The sequence below is a fragment of the Podarcis bocagei genome, assembly GCF_964188305.1.
Source record: "Podarcis bocagei genome assembly, chromosome: W".
In the NCBI taxonomy this organism is placed as follows: Eukaryota; Metazoa; Chordata; class Lepidosauria; order Squamata; family Lacertidae; genus Podarcis; species Podarcis bocagei.
The window spans coordinates 10,053,204-10,063,072 of NC_138131.1; the positions used below are offsets into that span (position 1 = coordinate 10,053,204).

The following is a 9,869-nucleotide window of genomic DNA, read 5'->3' on the forward strand; positions in this document are numbered from 1 at the left end:
CAAGTTAAGAACTATAGGCCCATTTCTTTGCTTAATTGAGATTATAATGTATTTGCTGAAATAATGGCAAAAAGACTTTATACATGGGCTTTGGGGAAAGTTATATGAGGGGTTAGGGCAATCTATACAAAGCAATTTGCCAGCTTTAGAGCAAATGGTAATTTATCAGAAAAGTTTACTATATCAAAAGGAACAAGGCAAGGATGCCCATTGTAAGAGAAAATAAAGAAAATGGAGGTGTTCAAATAGGGCATCAGAAATATCAACTAAGGACCTTTGCGGACGACTTACGTTTTATTTGAAGATAACCCTTTTAAAAATATGAGAACAGTATTTAGTGAGATTTAACAGTTTGGAGACCTAGCAGGTTTTTATATACCGTATTTTTCGCCCTATAGGACGCACTTTTCCCCCTCCAAAAATGAAGGGGACATCTGTGTGCGTCCTATGGGGCGAATGCAGGCTTTCGCTGATGCTTGGAGAGCGAGAGGGGTCGGTGCGCACCGACCCCTTCTCGCTCTCCAGGCTTCAGGAAGCTATCAGCAAGCCTGGGGAGCCCGCGGGAGTTCCCGCAGAGCTCCCTAGGCTGCGGATAGCAGCCTGCTGCCCGGAGCGCGGGGTGTGCTGAAGCCGCGGCTGGGGGGGGGGGAATAATTTTTTTTCTTTATTTCCCCCCCAAAAAACTAGGTGCGTCCTATAGGGCGAAAATACGGTAAATAAGGGTAAGACAAAGATGATGGTAAAAAATATGAATCAACAGGAGAAAGACGTTGCAAGAGAAGATGGGTATCAAGGTGGAGAAAAAGGTGAAATATCTGGGTGCATGGCTAACAAATAATGAAATGTTATATCAGAATAATAATGTTAATGTCTGGAATGGAGTGAAACATGATTTACTGAGATGGGGAAGGATGAAACTTTCGCTGTTGGGAAGGATTTCAGCCATAAAGATTACCTAAGATGTTTTTTTATTTCAAACCATGCCAATAATTAGTAATGTCAGCTGCTTCAGACAATGGCAAAAAGTTATCTAGATTTATCTTGCAGAGGAGGAAACCAAGGATTAAATTTAAAATATTAATGGATCTTAAGGAAAGAGGTAGATTGTCACTGCAAGATCTTAAATTATATTATGGAGCAGTTTGTCTGATCTGAAGGATTGTTGTTATTTAAAAATATTATATTGTTGGATTTGAAAGGGTAAGGAAGACTGTCTGGTTGGCATGCTTATTTTTTGGTATGATAAGACAAAGATTCACAAAGTGTTTTTGGATCATTGTGTACGAACAAGTCTTTTGAGAGTCGGGGCCAGGTGCGGGGTTAATTCTGAACGCTGATTCGAATATGTTAATTGCTGCATTACAAGAAACAATGCCACATAACTTTTTCTCAAAATAGGGTTGGAATGGGGGGGGGGGTCCTGAGGGGTCATTTCATCATATATGGTGGTCTTGTAGCAAGGCTAAGGGTTTCTGGGAAATGATATACCATGAATTGAAAAAGATGTATAAAATGACCTTTCCCCCAAAACCCAAAGCCTTTATTATTGGGGATAATAGGGACAGAGATTCCAAAAAAAAAACCCTGACCAACTTTTTATGTATGCAACAACTGCAGCTAGAATTTTATATGCACAGAAATGGAAAGATAAAGAGACTCCAAATAAGGAAGAATGGCTTATAAAACTGACTGATAAAGTAAGAGGACAAAATAATATCTTCATAGATGAATGGAGGCCATTGGTGGGTTAACGATTGTGCTATTCTTATATGAAGTCACATGCAAGATTTGAGATATGAGCAATGGAAGAGTGTAGAGAATGGACTTTGGGCGCTTCGAAAATATAGATGTGTGTTAATGCAGCTACTACTTGGGTCGTTCCATATCAAGTGGTCCAATTTTTTTACCTCATGTCAAATTTCTTAATATTCTGAACACTTGTTGAATGATCAAAACAAAGTTTAAATTTAAAATTTTATTTTTTATCTCATCCCGTTTGTGAGTGAATTTCAAAAAATTGACAATTTTGACCTTGCCAGTCTACACAAAACCTTAAAAGCTCAGCCCAGAATTCAGATATGTCAAAAAGAAAAACACCAATCTCTTCAGAACTTCATGGACTTTAATATGATATGTCACATGGTGGGCTTACTTTAACTTTTAAAGTTAAGTCACATAACTTAAAATTTAAAAAAGTGATTTAAATATCATATGATTAAATTTTTCCCCAAAATGTATTGATTTTTTAACATTTCTAAGAGCTACCTGCAAAATTTTGGGATCCCAATGAGATCACAGTTTTTATAAATATTTTGTACATACATGTCTGCCTTGGTTCTGTTTAGGATAAGTGGATCTTCTTGGAGTAAAATATTGCAGAATAAACAAGACTTCAAACTATAATATCAGTTACTTCAGGCATTTTAGTTTTGAAATATTTCAATTTTGGGCTGAGCCAAAATTGTCAATTTTTTGAAATTTCAAACCCTCATAACTCAAATGGGATGAGATAAAAATTAAAAAAATTAGATTTAAACTTAGTTTTGATCATTCAACAAGTGTACAAAATATTAAGAAAATTGGATGACATGGGGTAAAAAAGTTGGATCACTTGATATGGAATGACCCTGGAATTGTGTTATTGTACATATTTATTACATGCTGTGTGTGTGTGTGTGTGTGTGTGTGTGTGTGTGTGTGTGTGTGTGTGATTCCACGCCAAATCACCTGATTTTAATTCTTGACCGTGCTCTCACAACTCAGATTTTCTTCTATTTTTTTATGTGTAAGATACCTGTGAGATAATCTCAAATTAATTTTGCTAAAAAAAATTGGTCCAAAATTGGACACAGGATAATTTTCTTTAAAAATTGATTTTTGCGCTTTGACCATATCATTGCAAAAGTGTTTTACACAATAAAATTAAAAAGAGCTCTAGGACATATTTTGTTTTTTATAAAACTTAATTTTTAAAATACCATATTTGACGCACTTTTTTCCTCCTAAAAAGTAAGGGGAAATGCCTGTGCGTCTTATGGAGTGAATGTGTGGTTGATCGCTGGCTCCCTTTCTGGCCCTGCCCCCTTGCCCAGGCCTCCATTGTTGAATGTTGTGCAGATGGAGGCTGTTTGTTTCCCCAGCTGCATGTGACTGGCTGATCTGTCTGGAAACTGTAGAAACAGCTCCCTTTCCTTTCCTAAAGAAGCTGCAGAACCCATAAAACATATTTTTTTCCCCTTTGCAAAGTAAGCTCAACAACTGTGAGCTGATCCCCCCAAAAACGGGGCTTTCCCCCTTTCCTCCTCTAAAAACTTATGCGTCTTATGGTCAGGTGTGTCTTATGGAGCGAAAAATACGGTATATCAGATGACATTGTAACATAAGAGAGTACAATTTAGCTATTCTCACGAATGTGTAACTTATTTCAGGCTCAAAGAGACCTTAAACCTGTACAAAATAACAATCTTTTTTTGTAAAAAAAATGCTTCAAAATCAATTTATTTTTTAACCACAAAAAACACTCTCCTCATTTTTAAAACATAACAAGCACATGGTTAGCCCATTCTACAACAAAAGTATGATGCACAGTCAGTGACCCTTTTCTGTGGCTCTTAATACCATTTTTATACCTTATTTTGAAAGAGACCACAATTAGCTTTATTTTGATACCAATATAAGCCCAATTGGTTGAAAAATAAGTGAAACAGGAGGTTTTTTCTAAACTGACGCAGAAATTGCATTAGCTTAAATTGTGCGGAAATCGAAATTTAAAAAAAATTCTCCTGTGCCCAAATCTTAAAAATAATCTGAGGTTATCTCATAGATTTTCTTCAAAAAATGTTTATGTGTAGATACCAGAGTCGTGAGAGCACATGGCACCAAGGGACTTGGCGTGGAATGACCCATATATATGTATGCATGTATGTATGTATGTATGTATGTATGTATGTATGTATGTATGTAATTGGTTTTATGCCTGACAGCTGCTTAGATGCCAGCTTTGACAATTAAGAAGCATATAAATTCATTAAGACTACTGAAATAAATTAGAGAAAGTGAAACAAATGTGCAACTTTAGATTATTTGGAGAGGTGCTGTGAGAAGAGGCAGGGGCAGTAGAAATAGTTCTATGAGCAGTTCCTCCTAAATAACAGGGTTAGGGGAAGAGAGGATGTCCCAAATCTCTCTAAAGCAACCGTCCAGTGTCTCATTACATAAGAAAGGAACTTTCCAGCCTCCCCCCGCCCCCCCCCCCGCAAAGCAAAGCTCATTCTGATTAAATAACAAACCCATACACACCCCTTCTCTTCTTTTGGCTCTTCTCTTCTGAAACAAGAGGGTGGTGGAAAAGTGTGGGGAGTGGGAGAGATGATCGCCTGGAGGAGAAAGAAGTAGTGGAGGAATTCCAATCCAACCCCCATTTCCAAAAACTGCTTTATTACTGTAAAAGAGGAGCAAAAGACTGCTGGATTAAGCAGAAGCTGGTCTTGAGGGGATGACCGCTTGGCCTATCACTCAGTATCCAAAAAAAACAAAGTGCCGCACCAACAAGCACAAAACAACCCCTCCGCAGTGCCACAAATCCAACTTAATGGTGTAACGTTGGAAAAGGTTGATCACTTCTCCTACCTGGGCAGTTATCTTTCCAAAGGGGCCGACATTCATGCTGAAATCCAGCGGTGCCTGAACTCTGCAAGTGCAGCTTTCTCCCGATTGAAGTGCAGAGTGTTTGAGGACTGGGACATTCGCAAGGGAACCAAAATACTTGTTCACAAAGCTATTGTACTACCAATTTTACTGTACGCTTGTGAAACATGGATCACTTATAATTGCCATCTCCAACTCCTCGAACAATTCCATCAACAGTGTCTCCAAAAAATTTTACACATCACATTGGAAGACAGGCGAACTTACGCCAGTGTACTAGAAGAAGCAAAGATCACCGGTATCGATGCAATGATTATTCAACATCAACTTTGTTGGACTGGTCATATTGAAAAGGAGGTGAAAAGGAGAAACAAGCTAAGAGGAAGGCATGTCTGGCAAACCCTCACTGTGATAAACTCCCACCTGGAAACCTTATGTCCCCACTGTGGAAGGACATGTGCATCCAGAATTGGCCTCCACAGTCACTTACTCATGGAAGAGAATCTTACTCTGTTACAAGTGACTGCCAAAGAAAGGAAGAAACACTTTCATCAACCTAAGCCTCCCCATCTCAATTTGGTTAACAGGTGCTCAATTCAGACACAAGTACTCGTACACTGAAAAATTCACATGAATACCGTATTTTTCGCCCCATAAGACGCACCGGCCCATAAGACGCACCTAGATTTTAGGGGGGGAAATAAAGGAAAAAAAAATTATTTCCCCCCCAGGTGCGCTGCGCTACACCAGGAGCTTGGGGCGTGCGGAGCTCAGCGCGCCCCAAGCTTCTGCGTGCCTGCAAGGTCTCCGCTAGCGTGGGAGAGCAGGGCGCCTCTCCCAGGGCTAGCGGACCCCTCCGCTAATCCAGAAGCTTGGGGCAAGCTGAGGTCAGCGCGCCCCAAGCTTCTGCATGCCGGCAAGCAGTCCGCTGCCGCCCCAAGCCTCCCGCACCCGGCAGGAGGTCCCGCCGGGTGCGCGAGGCTTGGGGCGGCAGCGGACTGCTTGCGCACACCTAGAAGCTTGGGGCGTGCTGAGGTCAGCGCGCCCCAAGCTTCTGCATGCCGGCAAGCAGTCCGCTGCCGCCCCAAGCCTCCCGCACCCGGCAGGAGGTCCCGCCGGGTGCGGGAGGCTTGGGGCGGCAGCGGACTGCTTGCCGGCATGCAGAAGCTTGGGGCGCGCTGACCTCAGCTTGCCCCAAGCTTCTGGATTAGCGCAGGGGTCCGCTAGCCCTGGGAGAGGTCCCGCCGGGTGCGCGAGGCTTGGGGCGGCAGCGGACTGCTTGCGCGCACCTAGAAGCTTGGGGCGTGCTGAGGTCAGCGCGCCCCAAGCTTCTGCATGCCGGCAAGCAGTCCGCTGCCGCCCCAAGCCTCCCGCACCCGGCAGGAGGTCCCGCCGGGTGCGGGAGGCTTGGGGCGGCAGCGGACTGCTTGCGCGCACCTAGAAGCTTGGGGCGTGCTGAGGTCAGCGCGCCCCAAGCTTCTGCATGCCGGCAAGCAGTCCGCTGTCGCCCCAAGCCTCCCGCACCCGGCAGGAGGTCCCACCGGGTGCGGGAGGCTTGGGGCGGCAGCGGACTGCTTGCGTGCACCTAGAAGCTTGGGGCGTGCTGAGCTCAGCGCGCCCCAAGCTTCTAGGTGCGTGCAAGCAGTCCGCTGCCGCCCCAAGCCTCGCGCACCCGGTGGGACCTCCTGCCGGGTGAGCGAAGCTTGCAGACACTCGCACGAAGCAGGGGGAGCCCTCCAGAGGGCTCCCCGTGCTTCGGGCGACAGGCTGCCGCCCCAAGCCTCGCGCACCCGGTGGGACCTCCTGCCGGGCGCGCGAGGCTTGCAGGCATTCGCCCCATAAGACGCACCCCGATTTCCCCTTCATTTTTGGAGGGGAAAAAGTGCGTCTTATGGGGCGAAAAATACGGTATATGCATATAACACACAACCACAAATCAACAGTGAAAGGGCTCTATATATGTATGAGAATTATACAGATGAAATGGGTTTATATATGCTTTCACTCCTCATCCTTCCCCCCCCCCCCCCGGTTGCTACCTGTCCCTTATAATAAGGGATTGTCCCTTATTTCAAGGAAAAATGCTGTGTCCCTTATTTCTGCCTCGCTTTCTTCTTCTCCCTCCTTTTCTGCTGAGGTGAGCACTGAACTCAGCTTCTCCCTCCCTCCCATCTCTACCAGCGCTGTTGCCTCCCTCCTGCCTGTCTGCATTCTCTGTCTCCCTTTCCTTTCCTTTCCCTACCCCTCCCTGTTACACTAAATCCAGTAGAGTGAATGGAGTGATTTGGGTGGGGGGAGAGGAGAGGAGAGGCTGGCCAGCACTAAAGCTGGCAGATTTTTTTCCTGCTGACCAGGGAAATGAAGGATACTAGGCTGCTGTATAAAGAGGGACAGTGGATATTGCAAACCCATTTTTTTAGGTACCAAAGAAAACCCCTCTCCCCCAAAACCCATGACTATTTAAAGAGCTTTAAATGTGTACTGCAGATGAGGACTCAAACTCCCTTGCAAGAAACCGTAACAGTCCTAAATTCACTTTCAGCTTGACTCTTTGAAAATAGAAATAAGTCCCAATTATTTCAGTTGAATTTACTTTCAAGTAAGTATGCAGAGGAGTGAAGCCTTAAACGGTGGTTGTTTTTATTTATACAATATTTGCATCAATTTAAATAAAGGACAGGTCCAAAAATGAAGCACACATGTAACCCTAGTGGTTAAATGAACTTGTTTAATTATGATGAATGCATGTGAATGTATAAGGCATTAGCTACATGGAAAGGGAAGTTGGAGACAAAGCTCCGTGAGGAAAAGAAATAGAATTTGTTGCACCGGGTTTCTACATTTACCATTCTTCTGACAAGCAGAAATTCAGCAGGTGGGGAGGGTATGAGTCATTGAAATTAATGTGCCTTGCTAACGTAGATCTGTAAATTTCATTGGGTCTCCTCTATGAGTATGACCTGCTCTGGAAACAACCCATTGTAATCAATTACTTTACCTTGTGCAGAAATTACTTAAAAGCAGTTTTTAGTCCCCCAATTCCTCCCTCCCATCATGTCCCATATTTTGCCTAACTTGTCCCTTATTTTGCCAGACCAAAGGTGGCAACTCTACTCCAACCCCCTGCCACCGATTACTCCACAGTCTGAGGTAGTAATGTTTCTGAATACCAGTTGCTGGAAACCTCAAGAAGGGGTGTTCGCTCCGCTCTCGGGGGCCAGGCTTCTCAGAAGTCGATCCAAGGGGGGCAGGAGATTACGAGTGTGACAGAGGCAACCGCAGTTTCCTCTTGCACCTCGCGAACCTCTTCTCTGCCTCCCCCCCCAATAATGTTCTCAGGCTTAAACGTGTGTGTGAAAAGGGGCGGGGCGGTTTTCCAGTCTGGCCCAGCGGCGTTCTAGGCCCTCGGGGCACAAAGAGAGTGAAGTGGAGGAGTCAACACTTCACTCCTCGATTCGCGCCAGGAAAACGACCTCATTTCATTACCTTGTAAAAGGCCTGGTTGGAGCCGCGCACCTCCACCACCAGCTCTTCCATGGCGGCAGCGGCGGCAGGACAGGAGGGAGTTGTGGAAAAGCAGGAGGTGAAAAGAGGCCTACGGCCCAGACGGCCTGTCGTCCGGCTTCCTCCTTTCTTGTGGCCTCCTTCCGTCTACCTCACTGGCGCGTGCAGGAGGCGGCGGCGGCAATGTAGGCCGAGAGGCGGCTTCCCCTTCGCCACCTCCTAACAGCTCGTCGTTGTCACTGCCCTTAATGAAAGTGAAATTGTCACCCCGCAGCGTCGAAGGCTGTGGCGGCAACGGCTGCTGAGCAGGGAAGTGGGGAACGAGCAGTGCCACAAGCCGCCCGCTTCGAATGTAAACATTAAAAAAAACCTGGCGCCGTCACGTGATACAGCGGGGTTCCGGAGATGTGACGTGTGGCGGGAGGGGTAAGAAAAGGAGAGGAGTCGGAGTCACACGATTACCCCGGCGCACTTACGTGAGCGCGCTCTTTCGAGCGTTCTCTGGTGCTCAAGAAAGAGCATTACCGAACGCTGAAACCCTAAGTGACCAACGGCGTCGATGAGCTGTCGCCCACCCCTGTCTACTCTTTCACTTGCTCTCGCCCGCCCACAGTCACTCAATGGAACGGCCACTCGCTGCTTTCAACAACTCAAATCCTTCTAGCTGCTTTCAACTTATCAAATCCTTCTATCCGTTAAGAGTGATGCTACATCTGTCCAATGAAACATTTGGGAGCGGAAGCTCTGAAAGATGCTACTGACGGGGCGCGATGTGCAGTTTCCTGGGTTTAAGAAACGATTCGGAGGTTAGTAGCATGCTGAGCGGGGAAGTGTTAAATCATTTTTTGTTGAGTGAGGGTTTTTGATATGGGGTAAAAAGAAGGGAATTATTTTTATTAGTGAAGAAAAGTGGAGCATAGAGCATTCAAATACATACACGTAATTAAAAATATGTGTGATTTTTTTCAAGTCGGACATTCCTGTTGTATTTATTTATCTTCAATGCTGCTTCACATCTTAACAAATCTCTTAGAGTTCACTTACCCTTCCAAAAAAATTGGTACTGGGTAAAAGTTGGATCCAGATGATTTTAAACGGATCCTCATGAATTCATGATTTTTTCATTCAAACCACCATGATACTGTAGACGTCTTAGTTTATAGGCAGCATCACAAAAATCATGCATCCACTGTTTGGTGGGGCCGCAATGGCACAAAAACATGGCTGCAAAGCACAGATCCTCATGATTCCTGCACTAGATCAGCCCAAAGTCACCATCGGATCACACATCATGGCCATGGGCACAGCCTGCACCACAGAAATCACAGATCCATGGCTTCCTGGTGACACCGTGGCCCAAAAACATGGTTCCAAACCATGGATCCTCAGGGCTTTTGCATTGGGGCACCCCTAACTCTCCATCAAATGACACATCATGGTCATGGGCACAGCCTGCACCACAAAAATCACGGATCCACAGCTTCCTGGCAACACCATGGCCCAAAAACGTGGTTTCGAAGCATGGATTCTCGTGGATCCTCAGGCTTTTGGCATTGGGGCACCCCTGAAAGGTAAAGGTACCCCCCTGACCGTTAGGTCCAGTCGTGGACAACTCTGGGGTTACACGATCATCGCTCTATAGAAGAAGAACAGGAAGAGGAATTTGGATTTGATATCCTGCTTTATCACTACCCGAAGGAGTCTCAAAGTGGCTAACA

At 45.3% G+C, this 9,869-nt stretch overlaps 1 protein-coding gene across 4 annotated transcripts in view; it reads right to left on the reverse strand.

The window, feature by feature from the left end:
• The window catches only part of LOC308577830 (fragile X messenger ribonucleoprotein 1-like), a 201,500-nt gene extending 192,985 nt beyond the window's left edge, over positions 1–8,515 (reverse strand). For 2 of the 4 annotated variants that reach the window (XM_081178222.1, XM_081178220.1), the window contains exon 1: positions 8,134–8,513. In XM_081178222.1, the coding sequence (XP_081034348.1) occupies positions 8,134–8,184 (51 nt within the window). In that variant the 5' untranslated portion in view covers positions 8,185–8,513. Of the gene's footprint in view, positions 1–8,133 lie in introns of all 4 variants that reach the window. The other 2 variants (XM_081178221.1, XM_081178223.1) reach the window with 2 other exon arrangements.
• Positions 8,516–9,869: the final 1,354 nt, after the last annotated feature.